Raw genomic sequence first — 23973 nt, 5'->3', positions numbered from 1 at the left:
CTGAAATAACATTGATTTATAACATTATACAGGTTTCAGGCATATAACCTTATAAAATCAACATCTGTATTTGACTTAATTTTTGTGTAAGTCATAAAGTTTAGTTATGCAGCTTTATTTTTTCATGTGTACGTGCAGTTGTTCCAGCACTATTTGTTGAAAAGCTATTCTTTCCTTGAATTTCTTTTGTACCTTTGTGAAAAATTAGTTGAATGTGTCTGAGAGCAGCTATTTCTGGATTCTCTTCCATGTTCCATGATCTATGTCTATGCCTCCTCCACCAAAACTATCAACTGTCTTCATTTCTGTAGCTACATAGTAAGCTTCACAGCCTTAATACCAAGTAGGGTGGTTCCTCCTACGTAATTCTTTTGCCACACTTGCTTGAGCTAATGTAGAGCCTTGCCTTTTCATATAGCTTTTAAAATAAGCTTGTCCGTGTCTATGAAAAAAGCTTGTTGTGATTTGTTTATTAATAACCTCATGGGGGATAATTTACAGCTATACAGTTCACCCATTTAAACCCTGCAATTCCATGTTTTCTTAGTACATTCACAAGGTCGTGGAATTATGCAACAAAAAAAGAGATAACATAGCAGCATTGAAGCTGCTATTCTTAGAAAGGCCTACTTGCAAGGTTGGCCCTTGCCTGGTGTCTGGGAACTTGGTTCCTGGAGTGTTCCCAGTCAATAGTTTGACAGATAAGAGTGGTTCACTCTGTCTAGAAACCTTGTGCAAACAATGTAGTTGATACTGAATAACCTGCTTTCTTTTTGGGAACCCACAGATTTGTCATATACTAGAAAGAAGGTGACTGCTTGGCCAGCCCCAGTGAAAATCTTGGGTGTCACACCTCTAATGAGCTTCCCTGAGCAGAGATCTCGCACACAGGCTGCTGTATTTTCATTATTGGATGAGGACTGTACTTTGTGTGACCCCATCATGAGAGGGAGAACATGTGGATTCTTCCAGGCTCTGCCTCCTTTTCCCTTACAATCCACTGGATCTCTCTCTACTATATCCCTGTAGTATTATAAATCTTAGCTGTGGTTACAAATATATTATTTTGGTTGGCCTAGTTTATCTGGTGCCACTGGGCTCCTTGCTGGGCACCTGAGGGTGCTGGAGAAGGATTTTTTTCCCCAGCTGAGAGGGTTCTTTCTACTTGTGCTCCACAGCTTCCTCTGGTGGGTGGATGAGTGTTGGGTCCAGACAATCACGGAGCTGTGGGTGGAGGTAGGGACAAAGAGGTTTCCTGGAGCAGGTCACTTGCTGTCACTTGCTACCTTGACAGATGAGCTCACACTCCTCTGTATATCTTGGTGGAAAAGGGATGGTTCAGATCCAGCAGGGATGATGTGTTCCCCTTGGCTGTTTATTTTTGGTGGAACATCTATTGTTCCCCTTAGCCTGGCAGTGTTAGAGGGAGAATGAATCTGTCTACCTGGGATGCCTTCTCTGGCTGGGTCTGGGATGGGAAACATTGGGTATCAGGTCAATGGAGGAGATACAGGATGCCCTGCCACTGAGCTGGCTGTGCAGTCCTGGGGTCCCAAACCAACTCATGTTCTTCATATCACCTTTTTTACCCCAAAGATTTATTTATTTATGCATACAGGAACTGGGGTACAGGCCAGAGGTGGAGGGGGTGAGAGGATTTACCAGAGACAGAGTGGGGAACAGAACAGGCAGATCTACTGAAATACACTACTGAGGGGAGAAGGGGCGAGACCGGAGAGGTCTGCTGTGGCATGTGGGTTGCTCCCTGGCAGGCCAGGATTCAAACTCGTGCCATAGAGGCTGCGGATAGCTTCACAGTGCTGTGCTTAACTCCTTGCGCCACCAAAGGAGTTATCCTTTGGTTGCCTCTTGCATTATTTCCAGGGTATAGCTCTGCTTAGCAGGGAGGGGCAGAGAAAAATGGTTCTATACCATCTTGTTTCCAACAAAAGTTCCCACTGTAGGATCAACTTCCCAAACATGTTCAGACAGGTCCTTTCCAATATGCTACCTTGGTATGTGGAACTAAGGTCAACTGAGGCCCTGTGTGGCTCAGGAGAAACTGTTACTATTACTTAAAGAATGCAGATTACCTAGATTTAGGGACATCTTCAGAAATAACCTTTTTATCAGAGAAACCTATCTTTAGGCAGGACAAACATCTAGAGGCAGGGTTTTGTCATATGAAGTCATACCTTCCTTGTCATTTGAGTCTCTCTCCTCTCTCCTTGATACCTCAGGTTCCTATCCTATTAGCAAAGGATATTAAACTCCCATTTTGTCCTGTTTACTTTAGAATTTGCAGTCATATAAATTCTCCATACATAGTTGATTAAATTTGGTCTTTTCTCCCACGAATCTATCTGGTGTTAATTTGTTTGATTGCCCAGCCTGAAAAGAACTCAGAAGGGTGGAGGAATTTTCCTTTCTGCCCTGACACCACCACATTTTAATTCATTGTATTTTTAACTCATTAATCACAATCATATAATTAAGCATTTTCCTCACTATTTTCCAATGTATATATGGTCTGCTTTCAAAAAGTAGCTGAGGTAGCCTGAATTATGTACAGAGAACAAAATGGTATAGAATCTGACCTCTAATACAAATAAATACCCTGGAAATTATGCAATAGACAATGACTCTGAAAACTGGAAAGAAGACAAGGCTAAAAAAGTGACAATGTGGCGAGTTCCCTGTGTTTTCTTTTATCTCCCATGTAGATCTGGAGCACCAGACTTGGAACCCAAAACGGTCCACAGGCATGGACATAAATCCTAAGAAAAGTGCAGTCTCTGACCTAAGGAAAAGGATTCAGATGCAGAGGGAGCTGTAATCCTCACTCCACAACCAGGGGTGTGAACTGGCAAGCAGATCCACCCACAGTTGAGCTAGAGCCCACTCCAAATCCAGGCACTGACAGGCTGGCTGGACCCCATCCCCATAGACATATTGAAGCTCCTAGCCAATTCAATGCCAATTTTATACCTGGAACTCTGAAAGGCAGGTATTTTACCCACAGGGGCTATGCCATCAGAATCTGGTGTCTCCCTGCCCCACACCAAGTGGCATAAGGGGCTCCAGGCACAGCCACTTTGGCTCTCCCCACTCTCAGAGCTACCAGATGGCCCAGAGAAGCAGTTCAGCTCTCTTACTGGTGGCACCAGTAAGGAAGTGTTCAGAAGTCCCAGCAGGGACTGAGAATATAGAGAATAAAGCAGATCAGAATAGCATGCAGGGGCTCAAAAACTAAACTGTCATAGGAACTACACTCAACAGAAGGCAGGCAGAACCCATGTGCCACTCCTAAACAGAAGGTTTAAATAGGATCAAAAGTCTAATACCATAACCCAAGTGCCCAGGATATAATAGAAAAATCACTCATACCATGAGTTAGGTAAACCACAATTTGAATGAGAAAAGAAAACCCACTAGTGCCAATATTAAAATAAATCACATTAGAATTAGCTGAGAAAGATTTTCAAGCAGTCATTATAAAAATATTCCAACAAGTAATTATCATTTCCCTTGAGACAGATGAAAATGAGTATCTGCCCCAAAGAAAAAGAAGTTATACAAAAGAACGAAATGGAAAATATAGAAATGAAATACATAAGTGAAATAAAAACATACATGCCATGAAAAAATCCTGCAGCTATAATAAAATTAACACATTAGAACCAAGAACAAGATGCTTAGGAGCCTTATTAAATGTTTACTATATGAAGCTTTAAGTATTTTCCTTGTATTGATTAACTTCACAACAGCTTTGTGAAGCAGATATTATTAACCTTGTTTACTGGATAAGGAAACTGAGACAGAGTGGGTTGCATAAGACCATACAGCTTACTAGTGTTAGATGCAGGCATCTATTCCAGCATATGCCATTACAATCCATGCACAGTATTTCAGAGTGTCATGCTGCCTTCCTAAGAAAATTAAATTTATTTCAGAGAGAAATATCAATGGGCTGTTTCTGCCAGGGCTGCTGCCAGGGCTGCTTCCCTACTGGTTACTGTGCCTCTTCTCCCATTTCCTTCTTAGCTTCAGTATAGCTACCCAGGGGCTCTCCATTTATTTATTTATTTTTATAGATATTTTATTTATTTTTATTTTTTATATTAATTAAATTTTTTTTACATCATTGTTCATTTTTAAACAATAGTGCTTCCCCCCAACCCCTCAGGTGTAGTCCCCATAGAGTTTCTGTCGCCAATGCACCCGTGCACCATCACCTCAGTCTGTCTCCACCTCCCCCCCACAATGGAGGCTCTCCATTTTAAATGCAAATTAGAGCTTCACTCCCCAGCTTCAGAATTTCCAGTGACAATGAGAATACACCATGTCCTTGCAAGGACTTACAGGTCCCTGCCGGTGTCTTCAGATTCTTCTCCTCCCACTCTCCTACTTTTCACCAACCTCCACCCTCATACTGATTTGCTGGTCTTTGAACCGTTCCTGCCTCAGGTCCTTTGCATGTGCTCTTTGCATTGCCTGGAATGCTTGGCCTCCAGAGCTTCATCTGACTTGCTCCTTTTTCTGCACATTTGTGCTAAAAAGGCATCTTCTCAGGGAGGACTTCCCATTACTTTTTTTTTCAGTATTCAGATCAATCTTGCTATTACTCTTTTTTACTGACTTTCTCTACAACTAAAGAGGAGAAACCTTGATTATAGTTTAATGCTTCTTCGCCAGTAGCTAGACTAGGGCCTGATTTATTGTGGGAACTCTATTTTATTTGTTGAATGAACAAACACATGAATAGAGGGTGAGTTATACAGTTTCCATTACTGGAAAACCAGAGAGATGTTTTTATTTTGAGTCCTAATTTTGAAGAGAAATTTGTCACACAGGACCTTATGTAAAAGATATCACATAATAGAGAATGTTGTCACCAATACAGTTCCCAGATTATTAACAGTGTACCACTTATTATATTTCTGCCTCCTAGAATACATATTTAGTATTTCTTGAAGTGTGGCACTGGTAAGGAAGTTACCCTTAAATCTTAATGCTTTAAAAAAAATTAGCCAAGACTTTAGGGTTTATCAATTATCAAATATGTGTTGAACATAGAGTACCTGAAAAGGGCCTGCTGCTGGGTTTATCTCATGAATAAGCCAAGGTCAACCTGTCCATATCTTTGTAACTTGGCAGCCCTCCCCTTTCTCACTAAGGAAAAAGCTTGTTTTTTTTTTTCCCAACAGAGAGACGTTCCAGCCTTTCTTTCTTTCTGTGATATCAACCTAGAAAGCTGGAATACGAATGGCCTTACAACCCTACTGAGTGCCAGTCTTGTCAGTTGTTTTGCTCCTCTGTGCGTATGCACGTTGTAGCACCTAATTCACGCAGGGGTTTCCAACCTATCTGCTGACTGACTAACAGCTGGTTCTCTGGGGAAAACAAAGAAATGTATCATATGGCCCAGCCTGGGAGTGTGAAGGTCAGCCAGTGAAAGAACACAATTGCACAAGGAAAGTTCTAACTGCAACTGAAATAAATCTTTCATCATGTTTACTGCCTTCCCTAACTTCTCTGTTTTTGGTTAATGCAACTTTTCCATCCTTGTGACTAAGGAAGGCATAAGAGATTAAGAGGAAGAGGTGGTTTGAAGAAGCAGGTAATGACTTTGAGGTTGAGGTTTGGTGGGACAGGCTTGGCTGAATCATCTCTGCTCTCTTCTCTTGATGCTGACTGGATCACCTGAAGACCCTGCCTCTGGGAGCCTTTCAGACTTGCCTCCTCTTTGGCTGAAGCCCTCATCTGAATACCTCTGGCAGCCCCAGAACTATCTCCAGGCACACTGACCCTTCCTTCCCAGACTAGTCGCTTTAAACCCCAGTTTTCCAGCTCTTCAACAGCTCTTTCAATACCTATTCTGGGCTTCCTGACTAGACGCTAAGAAAAGAAAGCTGGGGGTTCCTGCGCTTGTAGAGGTTCTGATGATAGTACCATCTTATTTCTCAAAGTCTCTAAAGGCTGGTCAAGATACTCTGTTCAAGATATATGCACTCCATTTCTGCCTTCTCCTTCTTCCACACACTTCTGACACCTATAACATCACAGTTGATATCAAGGAAAATGTATATCTGTCTCCTCTACTAAGCTATCAGAGAGAAGAGTCAATGCTTTACCCATACATACCCATCTTTCTACTTCAGTAGTTGCCTTACATATCGGGGGCCTTAAGTAAAGGGAGATCATATAATGTGTTATAGTCTATTATAGATGGACAGAACTCTATTGCAACTTAGGGGGCATTCTTAATAATTGTGTTGGGCTACATGTAAAACTAAAATTGGCTATGTGGATACAGGGTTATCCATTTATGCCAAATGAAGGCTCAATGAACAGTTTGTGAGTGAAACAGAAATGTGAGCTGCAGATAGGCCGTGAGTGTGAAGTGGAGGAAAGAGCCTTTACAAGAGCTGGTATTGCTGGGGTTGGTCTCACTGAGCAGGTGTTCCCTGAGATATGTCTGGAGGCAGGGACAGGATTCAAGAAAGTCGAATTAAAGAAGAAAAGAAGAATGGCATCCTGGAAGGAAAGAATGGTAGGAACAAAGACAAATATGTACACAATATATTCAGAGAAAAGTTATATGGCTGAAATTGATGACTTAAGTTGGGGAGAAATAGGCCCATGGGTTGGAAAGTGGAAGAGGAAGGATGTGAATTGATGACACCAGACTGTGAACCAGGTAGTTTTTATCAAGGCAGTTAAGTGCAGGCACCTGAGTGTTTCTAAGCAGGACAGAGACAAAGAAAATGCAGAATTTTATGGAGAAATGCCTGCTAGGTGTTTATAGAGAGAGATGAGGAGAGGGATGTCACGTGGGATTCATGGAAATAATGTCAATGAAAGGTGATAGGGCTTCAAGGGAGTATCAGTAACCAAAAAGAGTGAGTCAGAGAAACTGAAAAGGAAGAATTAATAAGAATGGCTTTGGAGTGATGCTTTGTACAGATTCTATCTATTGGTTTCATAGATTGAAATAAGGAAGTGAGAGATAAGGATTGAAATAAGGGGGCAGGGAAGATTTGGATAGCCAGAGAAGGAGGCCTAAGAGTTAGAAAAGGTAAGCAAAATGATTTAGGAGGAGAACATATCCACTGGAGGAAGAGGTAGAAGAAAGATAAAAAAGAGTGAAATGTCTCGAGGCCAAAGTGTAGGGATAACACTGCTAAATTATCAAGGGTAGACTCTGGGGGGAATGTCTGCACTTAATAGAGAGGGAAAAGATAAGAAATTTAAGAAGTGGTTTCTTCATCAATTCCAAAGAGCACCTGCACCCCTATGTTTATAGCAGCACTGTTTACAATAGCTAAGCTTTGGAAACAGCCCAAATGCCCAAAAACAGATGACTGGATCAAGAAGATGTGGCACATATACACCATGGAATATTACTCAGCATTCAAAAAAGATAAACACATGCAATTTGCAGCACCATGGATGGAGCTGGAAGGGATCATGCTCAGTGAAATAAGCCAGAAAGAAAAAGAGAAATACCAGATGGTCTCACTCATAGCAGGAATCTAGAAAACTTAAATAAGGGACTAGGAAAAAGAATAACTATAAGAAAGAAAATATCAAAATCAACAAACAACTATGAACCAGAGACAATCTATGGGGGGTGGAGGGCAGGGAAAGGAGGGCTTGGGGTCAAAGTAAGGGGGTTGTAATTGTATGGGGAATATAAAAAATAAAATTTAAATAAAATGTGAAAAGAAAAAAAAATAAAACGGATTGGCATGCAGTTTAAAAAAAAAAAAAAAAAAGAAGTGGTTTCTTTGGGGAAAAAAACTGGATGATGCATAGTCCTGAGGGCTAAAGGCAGTTTCAACAGAGAAGTGACCAATTGTGTCAAATTTTGCAGAGAGATGAGAAGAATGAAGATTCGTTCAATGGAAAATAGCTTTGGCAGTTGAGAGCTGATGAATATGAAAGGAAATGAACAGAACTGCCTTTCTTAGGCCAGTGATACTTAGTGCACATGTCAAAGGCCTATTTGTGTGGCACGTGTGTCTTTATCCTCAAGGATTAATGGCAGAACAGCCAAAAAGTCAGTTAGATTCAACTAAATTATGAGTAGTTCTAATATTCATCAGGCTGTGACCTATGACCAAAATGCTTAAATGATAGCTACCAACCTGTTATATCCTTTTTCACCCAGAAGATAGCAATACTGGCCATAGAAGAAAGAACTTTTCTTGATACAGATTCCATCATAATGATACCTGAAAAATAAAGGTGTTCTTAAAGATTATGCCAAACCACTGTCATGAAGACTTGGATTTCTTGTCTGAGTTTTATCTTTTACTTCATTTGTTAGGAAAATCTGATCAGTCATTCAACCTAGGAAGCTCGTTTAGATGGGCAATTTCTTGTGCATCAAACTTGAAGTGGGTTTGTGAATGTCCTCCTCTGCTCTCCCACCTTTTGACACTCTAAATTAGAGTCATGTGACAGGGAACTCCTCCTCCTGCTGCTATCATTAATTAAACTTTTTAAGGGAAGTGACTCAGGATTTCCTAGACTAAGTGGACTCAGGTTTCAGAAACCCAGGAGGAGTCTGGTTCCTTCTCTGCTGAGCCCAGAGAAACTGCAGCAGTTTGTCCAAACTCAGAGCAACAGAACAGAACTTTTTATTGTTTTTTTTTTTTGTTGTTATTTATTCGTTTTGTTTTTTTTTTGTTTGTTTGTTTATACATGCACTGGGTACAGTCAGAAGCGCGGGAGGGTGAGAGAATTCACCAGAGCCAGAGCGGGGAGCAGAGCAGGTAGAAGGACCGAAGTACACTGCTGAGGGGAGCAGCGGGCGGCAGGAGGGGTCTGCGCACCATGTGGGACCCTCCTCTGGTGGCCGGGGAGCAGCCGGGGATCGAACCGGCGCTGCAGAGGCCGCGGGCAGCTTCGCAACCCAGCGCTCAACCGCTGCGCCACCAGGGAGGCCCACTCCAGAATTTTCTTGATTTAAACCATGCAACAAACAACAATAACTGAGTGCCAATTATGGCACGATGCACCTGATAACCCTGAAATTTCCTTTAATGTTAAAAATATAGCTTGGGTACCAAGTCTCCTGAATATAATTGAAATATGCTAATTAGATCCATACTTAGAAATTTTAGGTCAAAGAGTAATTAAAACAGTGTTATCATCCTATGTGTGTAATTATTTAAGTATTTCAGTAATTAGACATTTACATTTATAAACATGTGAATAATGTGCAGAACAAAAAATATACTGTGACTTGAATTTTCACAAAGTACCTAAGAGAACAGAAGCTAGTATCTGGTTCAAGCATCACCCTGAATTATTTCAAGCACTAGGATTTCATTTTAATTCTTTGGTAAGAGTTGATATTTATAGTTTATTTAGTTTTGCTTTATTTTGTCACCCATTTTATGATTCCCCCCAAATATTTAACACTTAAAACAAAAATGTTAAACCTACCTGGCACTTCCTCTCGTGCCCAGTCTCCGGGTGCCAAGATCAGGGAAAACCAAGCGCACAAGCTAAAAGAATAAACCAGATTTAAAGTTGAAATTCCAATTTGAAGACATAAAACTTCTAATTTTTCATCTTACTATATTGAAATTGTATTTCCCCCTTTCTGATTATGAGGAAAATATATGTAAATTAAATTTGCAAAAATCAGACAAGTATAAAGAAGAAAATATACCACTCAGAGAAAACTGCCATTTATTTTTCTATTTTTCATTATTTTATTTTATTTTTATATTCCCCACACAATTACATCCCCATTATTTTGACCCCAATTCCTCCTTTCCCTGCCCCCCCATAGTGTGTCTCTGGTTTATAGTTGTTTGTGAAAACTGCCATTTAAATCTCAGTGTGGTTCCTTCCAGTCTTTCTTTTAAAGCCTCAATCTGTGTATATATTCTATGCACAGTCATATAAATAACCAGCACACAATTAGCATGTCTGCAGTCTTGCTTTTTTCCTTCTACACTGTGCCATTAACATTCCCCTTGTCAGTGAGAATTCTCGAAAGACAGATTATTAACAGCTGCATAGAGCCCAACATGTGAGTGTGCCATAATTTTACTATTTCCCTCTTTTTCCAATGTGATAGTCATTTTACTTTTTATTCATTTGTTTACCTAATTTTTTTTTTTTCATTTTAAAGGTCTTGTTAACAAATGTTCTTAGAACATTGAACACTATAGCTGCTTCTGGTTCAATTTCTCATCTCTTAGTCATCTTTTGGATGTAATTTTATTAGACAGTCCTGATAGTATATTTATGACCAACTACATTTTCAAAAATAGAAATCTTTTCAGTTTTCTTATTAGAAGACATCCACAACACATGTGGTTTTGCATTTGTGTTGAAAGTGGAGACCCTGGAGCCTGTGAAACTGCACAAATACAGAGCAGGGAAGGCCTGGTGTTCCGAGCCATCAAGCAATGATCCTGCTGTGTTCCACAGTCCCCTCCGTAAACATTCAGACCCTGACCAACCTCTCTGCTCGTCTTCCTCATGCATCCTTTCCTTTTTTGTTTTTTTTTAAGATTTATTTATTTATGCATGCAAGAACTCGGGTACAGGCCAGAGGTATGGGGGGTGAAAGGATTCACCAGAGACAGAATGGGGGACAGAACAGGCAGATTGACTGAAACACACTGCTGAGGGGAGCAGTGGGTGAGACAGGTCGGCCATGCTGCTCCCTGGCCAGGGCTGGAACTCGTGCTGCAGAGGCTGCAGACAGCCTCATAGGCTGCGTCCCAACCACTGTGCCACCAGGGAGGCCCTCTTTTCCTTTTTTTTCTTAGCTTCCAAGCCTCAGGTTTTGACAATGTTGTGAAACATTTCCCTTGTCTGGCTCCAGGCCCTACCTCTTCCTACAGGAAGTCACCCACGTGTGGAGGAGACAAAATGAAGAAGGGGGAAGGGTAGTCCACCACAATTAAGCATGGAGGCCTTCAGGTCAAATGGAGAGATTTCTTCAGAGAAGGAGAACTGAAATGTATAGATGAAAAATAAATGACAGAGGATAAAAGAAAAAATTCAGCAGTCTAAATGCAGAATAAAGAGTCAGAAGTACCTTCTTTAAATAAGGGAAAGAATTGTCAGAAAAAATTTCCTCTCCTCTTGCTTAAAAGAAAAATACTTAAGGGCGCCCCTGGTGCAAGGGGTTAAGACACAACCTATAAAACTATCTGCAGCCTCTGCAGCACGAGTTTGATCCCCAGCCAGGGAGCTACCCACATGGCACAGCAGACCTCTCTTGACTCGCCTGCTGCTCCCCTCAGCAGTGTATTTCAGTCAATCTGCTTGTTCTGTTCCCCACTCTGTCTCTGGTGAATCCTCTCACCCCCACACCTCTGGCCTATACCCCAGTTCTTATATGCATAAATAAATAAATCTTAAAGGAAAAAAAAAAAAAGAAAAGCACTTAAAACCTTCCCAGTACGTTTAGTTGTAAAATAGTAAGTACCTAAAGGAATTGCTATCTCATATAGAGAAGACTCAGATTCCAGGCCCTAGAAATTAATCCGCCGTCTTGGAGAGAGAAGCAGAAATAAAAAGCCTAGTTGTCTAGTTGTGTGCACATTTTCTTTCATTGCTTAATCCCAACCCCAGAATTATCATGTGATAATCAGGCATGCCATATTTAAAATTTTAAAACCAACTGAGATGATTATTTCCAAAACATTAATATACTTAATATATAGAAAGCTCACACAAAAAAATCAATATGGAAAACACAAATACCCCAACAGAAAGTCGTCTGGTACACAAGATACATATGATCAAAACACATGCAAAAGTGCTTGCCTAACCAAGTGCAAGCTGAAACAAGGAAATAAATTTTTTAATATATTTTTTACATCATTTTTCATTTTTGCACAATGTATGCATTCTCATCTTGGTTCTAGTCCCCATACAATTCCCACCTCCCTTGTTTTGATCCTACATCCTTCTCCCCCGCCCTTTAGTGTGTCTCTGGTTTCTAGTTGCTTGCTGATTTTATTTTTACTTTATAATAAAGTTTTTACCCAACAATTTTCTAGGTTAACAATATCATGGATTTCAGTATGAATCTCAGGAACTGCCATGAGGGGTGTGAACTGGTACACTTGCTAGAATTTCTCCTAGGGAAATTACCTGATGAAATTGGAGACTTAGTGATATAGTCTCCAATGGTTATAGTGATATAACCGTGACCAGTAAGGGATATGGTTAAACAAATTCTTGGACAGGGCCTCCCCTGGTGGCGCAGTGGTTGAGCGCTGGGCTGCGAGGCTGCCCGCAACCTCTGCAGCGCCGGTTCATTCCCCGGCTGCTGGTGAGGGTCCCACACAAAAAAAAAAATTCTGGGACATCCAAATTATATTTTACAGCCTTTGCATAGTATGCACTTTTGGGGTGCAGGAGAAATATCTCTATCCTTATGGGTTCTTCTCTCACTGGACAATTAATCAAAACAACATCAGATGGGTTAGAAAAGGAAAAACATATACTGGGGAAGCTACAGTTATGTAGATTCCATCACTGGTTAGGGAGAAAGGGGTATATACCCCAAATTGCAGAGACTGAGAGGGCAATAGGATGGGAAGGGTGATGTCATGTGAGAATTTATGCTTAGAGTGAAGATGAGCTTCTCAGATGGAGAGAACATATTTAGTGATAAACCTTCACCTGGATGAATTCTCCCCCGGACCCTCACCCAAGTGACATAGTTTTAGGTCACAAAAAAGGGAGCAGTGATGGCTTCCCTGATTAGGAAAGGGAAAAAAATCTGAGGGAGTGATGGCCTCTTAGATTAAGGACGGGCACAGGACTCAGGAAAGGACAAAAATATCTCTTCAACCTCCAGGGAGTTCATTACCTTTAGCTCAAATACCTGGTATGCTAGAGCTGGCTATCTTGAGAAGGCCTATTTGAGAATCTTGGGGTGGTCTGATTGGGGCACCTTCACATTTAAAATATTTTAATGTGAAAATGTTTATGATATTCTAGGTGAAAATAGGCACATAAAAAAAAGTTGATGTTCCTCAATTCCAAAGAGCACCTGCACCCCTATGTTTATAGCAGCACTGTTTACAATAGCTAAGCTTTGGAAACAACCCAAATGCCCAAAAATAGATGACTGGATCAAGAAGATGTGGTACATATACACCATGGAATATTACTCAGCGTTCAAAAAAGATAAACAAGTGCAATTTGCAGCAACATGGATGGCGCTGGAAGGGATCATGCTCAGCGAAATAAGCCAGAAAGAAAAAGAAAAATACCGGATGGTCTCACTCATAGCAGGAATCTAGAAAACTTAAATAAGGGACCAGGAAAATGAATAACTATAAGAAAGTGAAAATCAAAATTAACAAAAAACCATGAACCAGAGACACTCTATGGGGGGTAGGAGGCGGGAGGGGAGGGATTGGGGTCAAAATAAGGGGGTTGCAATTGTATGGGGAATATAAAAATAAAATTTATTATTTAAAAAAAAAAGTTGATGTTCCCTGGTATTTCCCATGTGCCAGTAGTGTTCTTTACAAGCGTTTTGTTAATTTTTAAAAAGAATCTCAAGAGTAGGTACTATTATTATCTTTGTTTTTTAATGAATATTCTGATTTTACATGTGATGAAGTTGAGGCACGAAAAGGTTAAATAACTTGCCCAGCGTTATACCCAAAGAAATCTGATTCTGAGCTTGGTGCTGTTAAAAACTTTGCCATGTGACACACAGTCTATTTGGTGTGTCTGTCTATCTACTTGTCTTTCTATTTACCTGTCTGTTCATCCATCCGCCCATTTATTACATCAGTCCATCCATGCGTGTAGTACTGATACAATAGGATGAGGCATGAAGTTAACAGACAATAGACAGCAAGGTGAATTGTGAGACACACACTCTAGAAGAGGACTTAAAATTGGGTTTGAAAACTCTAAAAAGACCTCATCTTGAATCGCCCACAATCAGGTAAGGAGTGGAGGGTGTGTAAGGGGATTTCTTATGAAAAGACTGTTCTTTGCTGTGCAGGTATGTAGGAGGAGGTGTGGTCACACGTGTGTGTGTGTGTGTGTGTGTGTGTGTGTTCCACAAATGAACTAACTATACTCCTGTGCTAGATCCCTGGGCAGGGAGACTATAGCAGGTATTTATTTCTATACTTTTCTCTAATTTCCACATTCTCTATAAGAGGAATGTATTACTTTGATAATCAGAAAAATATCACTAATGTTATTTTAAAAGAGGAAGCCAGTGTTTTGGAAATTCCCTCATTCATGTAAGATATCGCTTGCACCAGGAATGAGCATTACCCATCCTATGCCCGGGGCCTGCCAAAAAGAGCAAGAAACATTCTAACATCTGCACAGGAACTTGGTGTGGAATCTGGAATCAACTCCATTCCCAGGGGAGGAGGGAGGAAATGAGAATTGGGTATTTTGTTGTTCTCTTGTAAACATGCTTTAGAATCATATCCTTTTCCCCTTCCTCTCTCCCTTCTCAATTTAGGGAGCACAGGGTCCCTTCCCAATACCAACTCCCTGGAACTGGCTCATTCTTCAGGCAAATTCCCAATGAGAACTGAAAGTTAGTACCTTATTGTCTTGGGGAATGAATTCTAAGAGAAGTATTGAGATAAAAAATGCTAAAAATAAATGCACATAGTTACACACTGGGGTCTCTTTTTGCCTTCTGGAATACTTTGCAGTGGCACTGCCCTAGAGGTGAAACAACTTATGAAAAAAATCTAAAAAGAATTTTGAAAAAGTCTTTGACGTCTTAGAAAAGGAAGTAGGGATATATTAAGTTAAAGTCACCCCACTTCCATCTGATAAGGGTACCCGGCAGGCAGATAAGGAAAGAGCTGTAATGCCAGGATACCCAGGACTCAGCAAATCCCTGAGATAGTGTCCTAATATGCTGAGGGATGGAATGGTCAGATGTGGAGTGAGTAATAAGATAGTGGAGGGATTCCTGGCTGCTTGGAAAATCTTACTCAGAGATACCTGGTCAACTTTAGAGTATACCTGATCCTGTGCATGTGCCAAAATTGCTTTTGGTTTATTCAATTATATGATGGGGGGAACTGGCAATACGATTTATTTTGAGTGGTGGGTTCATAGATGCTTATCACATTGTTAAAACAAATTAAATAACCAGGTGGGAACAGATCATGCATGGATCAATGATGAGAGTGTGCCATGACCAATCCAATTCTGTCTTTGGAGGACCCCTAAAACAGAGAAAGAAGGAAAGAAGAGAGGGAAAAGGGAAAGAAATAGACTGAATTGGTAGCTTTGTGGCCTGGTGAACAAGTTCCTTGTCACCTGCATCATTAAGCCCAAACCAGCTGGCAACCCAAGTGATATGCTCGATGCCTGTGCAGGCCAAGAGCTGCACCAGGCCCCTGGTGGGGAGTTGAGGAAGGTTTCATCAGCCTGTGCTTTGCTTGCCAAGCCACAGATCCTGGGATGGGACTAGTCTGCCCAGAGGAAGAGCAACTTCCCCTTTACGGAAATGCGCTGCCCCCAAACAGCTCTCAGCCCCGTGGCTATCTCTGCCCAGACAGGTACAGTATTTTTTTTTTCATGACAAGTGCCCAGATGGAGCTGCTTTTGAAGGGAACTTACATTGGGTGTGCGTTTGGTCCAGGTGACTCCAAGGTCATTTTGGAAAGAGGTCTGACCCATAATTCAGGAAACTGGATTTGCCACCCAAACATGACAACTAGCTGTGACAACCTCGATCTTAATCGCTCCTGGTTTGTTTTCTTGACTTCTAATTCTACATGCCTGAGCTAATGGCTGATACAAGACAGAGCATTAAAAATGCCAACTGTTTCCTCCCAACCCACACATCCTTCCTGTGGGCCTCTCATGCCTGTGGATTATTGCAGTGCTGGGCATTGGGGCAGAAGGTCAGCTGTATCACCATGGAAAGCACATGCAAGACGCCATCACGCGAAATCAGGAAGCCATGGAAGACAGTGGCTTCTGGGGAGGGGCGTGGAGAAGGAGGAGAAAAGGAGAAATTGGCTGACTTAGAACCACCAGCCACATAGGGCTACTGGGCATTTGAAATGTGGCTGTCTGAATTGAGATGGCTGTCCATGTAAAATAAACACTGGATTTTGCAGATTTCTCATAAAAAAGTGAAAAATAACTCGATGAATTTTGAATATTGATTCCAATATTAAATACTGATTCCAGTTTAAATGATAACACAGCATTTTGATTATTCTGGATAAAATTTTAAAATCATAAAAAGTTAATTTCACCTTTTTAAAAAAAAACTTTTAAAATTAGGATATTAGAATATTTAAGATTACACCTATAGTTCCCATTACATTCCACTGGGCAGCACTGGACTGGACTCCAGGAGGCTCAAACTTTTTACAATTGGACCAGAAAGGCTATCCCTTTTCCTTGAAAAACTGTCCTTTTAGCTTGTTTTGAGAGGTTGTCTATTCCTTTAAACTAGATGGAAAAGTCTCTTGAAGATAAATACAATGCACTGTATGATCAGAAGCTCCTACTGTTGTTAATTTAATAATGAAATACCTTGATTTTATGAATTTTTTCCATCATCAAATCATATTGGAATTGCCTTCCAAATATACCCAGAATCTGGCACCTTCTCACCACATCTACTGCTATATCCCTGTCCTCTCTCTGCACTCCAGGTTTCAGTTTGCTCCTCGATTTGACCTCCTGGGACTTTCTCCCTGATCATCCTCCTGCCATTGCAGGCTCCTTACTGCCTGAGGGGAGAGGGGGGGAGGGAGAGCTGGCTCTGCCTCTACCTCTCTTTGTTAATATATCCATATATTCAATTCCTATCTCTTGGAAGTCTGCATTCAAATGTTATTTCTCAATGAGACCTTCCCTCGTTGCCTTCCCTAAAATTACAATTCTCCTAAAACAAACACACACACACACACACACACAGAGTCCCCCTTCTGCTTTTTTCTCTTAACATTTATTAATGTTTATATCATCAAGGGGCCTCTCTAGTGGTACAGGATTTAAAGACACAGAGCTATCATGCTATCAACAGCCACTGCAACACGACTTTGATCCCCAGCCAAGAAGTTAACCCACATGGCACAGCAGACCTCTCCTGTCTTGCCCACTGCTCCCCTTAGCAGTGTATTTCAGTCAGTCCGCCTGTTCTGCTCCCCATTCTGACTCTGGTGAATCCTCTCACCCCCCGCACCTCTGGCCTGCACCCCAGCTCTTGTATGCATAAATAAACCCATCTTAAAAAAAAAATTTATCATCCAATATATAGCCTATATATTTTATTGTATTTTTCTGCCTCCTCCAAGAGTAAGTTCAATAAGTTCAGGAATTTTGCCTGCTTTGTCCATTGTTGTATCTCCAGTATCTAAAACTGCCTGCCACATAGCAGCTGCTCAGTAACTATCTGTTGAATATAGAACATTTCAAATAGATTATCCTTGTACTGTTTGCTGGCTATTATACAGTTCAAATAGGTTCCTGACAGAGCTCTTAATCTCCAGAGGAAATCTTTTAAGAGCCAATGAGTGCTCTGAGTACAGCCAAAGTGTGGAAACCATCAACTGTCTGACACCCCAAAGTGGCTCTTAGAGCTTGTATGGGGCTGAGTGCTGTCATCTGTATGCAGGGAATGATGGTCCAGTAAATGAGCTCCCCAAAGAGTATTTGGAGCAGCCACAGTTACATTCCCTTAACTGCTGGCCCATTCCTCACCTTTCCTGGCCCCATATTATAAAGTATGGACAAAGGAAAGCAGAGGATATAGCTTCTCCAAGATATTCAGAAGTTCTTCCCAAGACATGTCACTTTAGCAAGTAGAATATTTTGAGCTGAGGTCAACTGAGATGCTCCAGGCTCACAAGAAACTTTACCACTCCCTTAACTACCTAGAAAAATGAAATTTGGGGGTATTACTCAGAATATCAAAAATAATCTTTCTATCAGAGAAAATCTACATGGTAGGGCAAAAATTTAATTACAGAGCATTTGGTTTTGTCACAAGTCACCCTCTCCTCATCCTGTGAGACCCACTTCTGTTTCCTTGAAGTCCTAGACCTTACATCACCCCTTAGCTGACAATACACACCCTCCTTTTGCCCCCACTGAATTTACAATCTGCATCTATGCAGATTTTTCATATTGTAAAGGGCAGGACCGGGCACTGTGCAGGTTTTCTGATCCCATGCAGACCGGGTAAAGGAGGAGTCAGAGTCCTCAGTAGTTTTGCAGGTTTTTTATTTGGGGTTCACCAGGCATATGGCAGGCAGGGGTGCTGGCTGGGGGGCTGGGAGGCTGGCAGACCTCCCAGCCCCCAGCAAGTCTTCACTCTATCTGGGCTCTCTGGCGTTCTCTGCTTCTGCTTCGGCTTCTCCTTCAGATTCTGCTGCTGCTGCTGCTGCTACTGCTGCTGCTGGCTGGGGCTGCTGGCGTCCCCCCGTGACGCCACCCTTAAAAGCAGTCTTAACTCAGCTGAATCCCATCTACCTATGCCCACACCCTATTCCAGGTGCCCGCCATCAGGCATGCATTCAGGACAAGGATCCATCATCTATCCTGATGGCGGAAGGGCAGAAAAGCCTGACATTTTCTTTACCCTACAGTCCACCCCCTCAGGGTTTTCTGCCATACAGTCTATACATATATATATACAATTTTCTAAGCAAACAAACAATGCAGCCATGGCCCACAAAAGCAAATACATCAAATATAACAAAATACAATATAACAAAATACAACAGAACTCAAATAAGTCCAGGCAGGGCACCAACCTAGCGCAAAAGACAATTATTGGTACCAGCAGATAAGCCACCAAATCTGCTGCCGAAGGCACTGCTCATACGAGGGAGGGGAATCACTCACGGCATCTACTGTATCACACCAGGAGCCGTCAGGCTTCCTGGCCTTCTCTGGCTGTAGTCTTGGCTACAAGGCACACACAGCATCCACCCCCAGGATGCACTAGCTCTGGGATTGGCAATTTTATTCTGTTGGGGGTAATCGCCAACCCTCAGGGTTTCTGCCTGCAGTCGCTCCAACACTCGGCCTTCATGGCCACCCATGCAACTCACAGACCCCTGCACTCAGGCCAACCCACTGCACAAGCACATGGGTCGGGATCCAAACTCTGCATTCGGCTTGGGCTCCACCCCAAGCCACGTTCCCCACCCGTCCCCCAAGGACAGGTTCCTCAGCTCCTCACCCTCACTCAAGAATGAGCAGGGCATCACCCACAGGTGATTTTACGAGACTCACAGTTCTTCAGCATACCCAGGCTGCTTAACAGCTGCTTAGGGCTTCTCAACTTAGCATCAGTACCAGCTTTTGCTGCCTTAGTTGGCTTTTCTCCTCCACCTGGCTGCTGGGCATGCACAGGCTGCTTTTGGCCATCAAGGCCCACTGGCCACCCCCAGATTCTCAAAAAAAAACATAACCTGCCAAGGTCCTCCGCCTTTTGGCGGGATTGTCAGTCCAAGATCATCAGTTCATCAGTCTATCAGTCCAAGTCCATTGGCCTCTCCCTGCTTCAGCAACGGCCTGCTGCCTCACGGGTCATTGGCTGGTCCTTTCCGGTGTCGTTGGCTGGTCCTTTCGGGCGTTTCCTTCACGCCAGGTCTCATCCTGTAGCTCGTGGACGTATCCATCTTCTATACCGCCATGGCGCCTCCAGCGTCGTCACAGGCAGTCTTTTACTCCTTAGTCCCTCCAGGTCTTTGGAGGGCTCCAATACCCGTCTGCATGGATCTTGCCGACTTATGCCATTTGTAAGGGCAGGACCGGGCACTGTGCAGGTTTTCTGATCCCATGCAGACCGGGTAAAGGAGGAGTCAGAGTCCTCAGTAGTTTTGCAGGTTTTTTATTTGGGGTTCACCAGGCATATGGCAGGCAGGGGTGCTGGCTGGGGGGCTGGGAGGCTGGCAGACCTCCCAGCCCCCAGCAAGTCTTCACTCTATCTGGGCTCTCTGGCGTTCTCTGCTTCTGCTTCGGCTTCTCCTTCAGATTCTGCTGCTGCTGCTGCTGGCTGGGGCTGCTGGCGTCCCCCCGTGACGCCACCCTTAAAAGCAGTCTTAACTCAGCTGAATCCCATCTACCTATGCCCACACCCTATTCCAGGTGCCCGCCATCAGGCATGCATTCAGGACAAGGATCCATCATCTATCCTGATGGCGGAAGGGCAGAAAAGCCTGACATTTTCTTTACCCTACACATATGTATGCAATTTAATTTACTCTCTTCATGTATTTATCTGCCTGATGTTAATTTGATTGCTTGACTAGCTCAAGAAGAACCCAGACGATTAGGGGGAGATTTCCTCTCCATCCCCACAGCAGCTAACAAAATGGCTTTTTGGTAGAGATGAAGTATGTTAGTGAAGGATGTCAAACATATGGTTGGCTTCTCAGAGAGAAACCAATTATACCCATTAAGATCCCATTAACCCCAAATGAATTCCAACATTTCCTTATCAATTAACCTGGGTAATTTTTATTCAGTGAATACTGTATTTTTATTTTTAAAGACTACCTTTCCAAACGTGGCTGGGTTGACTTGGTTCTGAGCATTTTGTCCACAGGTTTCCACATAAATCTCATACATGAGGCAGCGAGGCACGCTGTATCCTTCGCAAATGCAGAAATTATCAACCAACCTGGGGGAAGAAGAAGAGGAAATTGGCATTCATTTTTCAGAGCAGGACATTTTGGCAAGGATCACCAATTCAACACAAATGTTGAAATATTCACATATCTCAGCCAAATGAAATATGTCTAATTTACGGAGTGGAAGCCAGAAAAGGCCCACCAACCAATACCAATAATACACCCTTTTGTTGTCAACCCACTGTTATGTATTTTGAGTGTGAGCTTTCAGATAATCAATAAGATGGGCTTTTGTTGTTAGTTTTTAATATTTTTATCAGGTAGTCATACTAAAAAATAAGTTCAAATTATTGGGCTTAGCAGACACTCTTTCAGAAACCTTTATAAAAGTCGCAGCCAACAACTCTAACTATAAATGATCATTATTTACTCACTAATACACAAAACAATACATGGGGATAGAGTCTTCACCCCTGAAGGGGACTGCTGGAGTGCCAGGGCCCCTGGGACCCGGAGCAGGTACACAGCTCTGCCTCTCCCCACTCTATCTCCTGTTGTTTTGCATAGTTTTTTTTTTTTAAAGATTTATTTATTTATGCATACAAGAACTGGGGTGCAGGCCAGAGATGCGGGGGGTGAGAGGATTCACCAGACAGAGGAGGGACCAGAACAGACAGATTGACTGAAATACACTGCTGAGGAGAGCAGTGGGTGAGTCAGGAGAGGTATGCTGCGCCATGTGGGTAGCTCCCTTGGCCGGGGATCGAACTTGTGATGCAGATGCTGCAGACAGCTTTACAGATTGCGTCTTAACCCCTTACGCCCCCAGGGAGGCCTGTTTGGCATAGTTTTTAAACCTGACTGAATGTAGGTGAGCCACTGTATTTTGAGGCTTTAAAATGCAAACTACTAAGAGGCAGATAGAAGGTACACTGTCATCTTGCTTTATTTCCTCTCGGGTACAGAGCTAAGTGGCAGGACACACCAGGGGGTGTCTGCTCAAGGTGGATCTTCAACTGCCCAAATGCTCCTGGGTTCAGGTGCATCTCCCCTGGGCTCCCCTGTTGATGAGGGGTTCTGTTGTTTTAGGGTTTAAAAAAAACTTTTTAAATCACAGCAAAATATACATAACGTTCTTTACCATTTTAATATGTACCTTTCAGTGACTTTAAGTGCATTCACATTGTTGTGCAACCCTCACCACCATCCCTCTCTAGAACTCCTTCATCTTGCAGAGCTGAAATTCTGTATCCATTACACAGTAACCTGTCTCCCCACCATTTGACTTTCAACCTCTATGAATCTTACTATTCTAGATAGTTCATATAAATAGAAGCATACAATATCTGTCCTTTTGTTACTGACTTCATTTAGCACAATGTTTTCAAGGTTCATCCATGTTGCAATATGTATAAGAATTTTATTCCTTTTGAAGACTGAATAATATTCCACTGACTGAATAAACCATATTTTGTTTACCCATTCATTGTTGAGGGGCACTTGGGTTGCTTCCATCTTTTGGCTAGTGTGAATAGCTCTGCCTGGAATATGATGTATAAATATGTGTTCCATTCCCTGCTTTCAATTCTTTGGGGTATGCACCTAGAAGTGGAATTGCTGAATCACATGGTAATTCTATTTTCAATTTTTGAAGAACTGCCTTACTGTTTTCTGTAGCAGCTGCAACGTTTTATATTCCCACCATCAATAAAGAAGTTTCTAATTTCTCCACATCCTCAACACTTGCTATTTTCTGATTCTGTTTATTTGACAATGGCCATCCAATTTGTGTGAAGTGGTTGGGTCTGTGTTTTTAATGCCACTGTTAAAACCTCCAGTGTCAATGATCTGTAAGACCTCTAGACTGGATGCCTACAGAACAACTTAGGCAGGCAGCCATGCACCCTGGCCCTTATTGCTCCTAACTCTGCCCAAATTTGGAGAGAATGACCCTCCCACCCATTTCCACACGCTTCCGGTCAGAGCTCTGCAGGAATAGGAACTGGTAGCATACGACTGAATAGTTGGGCTCACCCCTAAAATGCACTATACCACCCTAAGGGATTTAAGGCACCTGCATTGCATGGAATCTGTATTGTCAGTTCACAAACAACCTTAAGGTGCCCAGCTCCCCCCCTCCCAGTCCTTCTGTCAAGTCTCTGGAGCATAATGAAACCCCCTAAACTCTAATTTACTAAGTGGTGACCTGAATTAGTCGACAAAGGCATCATCAGGGTCCTTTTTTCCTGAAGAGCCAATCACGTAGGGTTCTGAGGTAGGGATTAAGAAACAACAAGGCTGCATAGCACTAGGAAAAAAGTGTGTGCTCCGTGTTTACTGTTCTGATTTCTTTCTCTATGGAAGATAACTCTATCTAAAAATAATCTCTTGGAGAAAAGGAGTAATCAGTTAGCATTTCTAAGATCACAATCACAAACACACTCTTAATTTTTCTTTCCATTCACTTAACTTTCAAAAGTGTTTCCTGAGAGATATTCCTTAAAATTTGGGGGGGGGGGGGAGAACCAGATATCTACTAGTTATTCACCTTATAAACTAAGGTCTTAGGATTGGTTTCAATTATTTTCCTATTTGTGAAGAGCTACAAACCCATGCATCCACCAGTCCCAAGGGTTAAGGATATTTTTCTTTCCAGTTTTTCCTGCCTCTATTTAAACAGCCAGAAGTGAATTTCACAAACAGTGAGGAATGCATTGTTACAGCTAAAAATTGCTTTGCTTTAAGTTAGAAAACATCCCATTCTGGATCCCCTACTAAGGAAAACATTTCCCCTCCAGGCCACCGCCCACGTGCTTTCAGATGTACATGTAAGCGCCGGTCCAACCAACAAGCCCCCTGGTGGGGGGCAGTCTGGATTGCTTCCCGCAGGAAATGTGACCAACAGGGAAGCCCCAGATGGAAAACCCACACTCCCCACCGCCCACTCCCGACCCCGAGGACCTGGGGCTTCACTTAGGAGAGCTGCGCTCCGCGTTTTCCTTGCCCCACCTCTTCCTAGCCGTGGGCCGGGCGCGCCCTCCGGGCCCGGCCTCGAAACTCCGCCCCGTGGGAAGGCGCCCCCAGCTCACCACTGGATGATGGAGCTGTGCAGGCCCTGGCCGCCCGCGCCGCCCGACGGGGAGGCCGGCACATCCTCGGCCATGGCTCAGACCCGTCCCGCAGCACCGGGGCTGGGGCAGGCGGCGGCGCTGCACCCGCCCGTCCGTCCGGTCGCCGCCGCTCCAGGGTGTTTACTTTAGAGTGGGGCGCGCGGGGGGCCTGAGCCTGGCCCACCTCCCCCACCACCGGCCGGAAGCCAGGAGTGGGCGTCTGGGGCGCGCGCCCCCGTGAAGCCCAGTGGTTAGCTGGGGGCCCG

At 42.8% G+C, this 23973-nt stretch overlaps 1 protein-coding gene across 2 annotated transcripts in view; it reads right to left on the bottom strand.

The window, feature by feature from the left end:
• The window catches only part of RFX8 (regulatory factor X8), a gene marked incomplete at both ends in the record, with an annotated part of 61058 nt that extends 37298 nt beyond the window's left edge, over positions 1-23760 (bottom strand). Inside the window, 4 exons of one of the 2 annotated variants that reach the window (XM_084235868.1) lie at positions 8151-8237; positions 9457-9518; positions 20524-20647; positions 23687-23760. In XM_084235868.1, the coding sequence (XP_084091994.1) occupies positions 8151-8237; positions 9457-9518; positions 20524-20647; positions 23687-23760 (347 nt within the window). The remainder of the gene's footprint in view (positions 1-8150; positions 8238-9456; positions 9519-20523; positions 20648-23686) is intronic. The other variant, XM_084235869.1, reaches the window with a different exon arrangement.
• Positions 23761-23973: the final 213 nt, after the last annotated feature.

The sequence above is a fragment of the Talpa europaea genome (assembly GCF_964194135.1).
Source record: "Talpa europaea genome assembly, chromosome: 6".
In the NCBI taxonomy this organism is placed as follows: domain Eukaryota; kingdom Metazoa; phylum Chordata; class Mammalia; order Eulipotyphla; family Talpidae; genus Talpa; species Talpa europaea.
The sequence above is the reverse complement of the archived record's forward strand: the minus strand, read 5'-3'. Positions and strand labels throughout refer to the sequence as shown.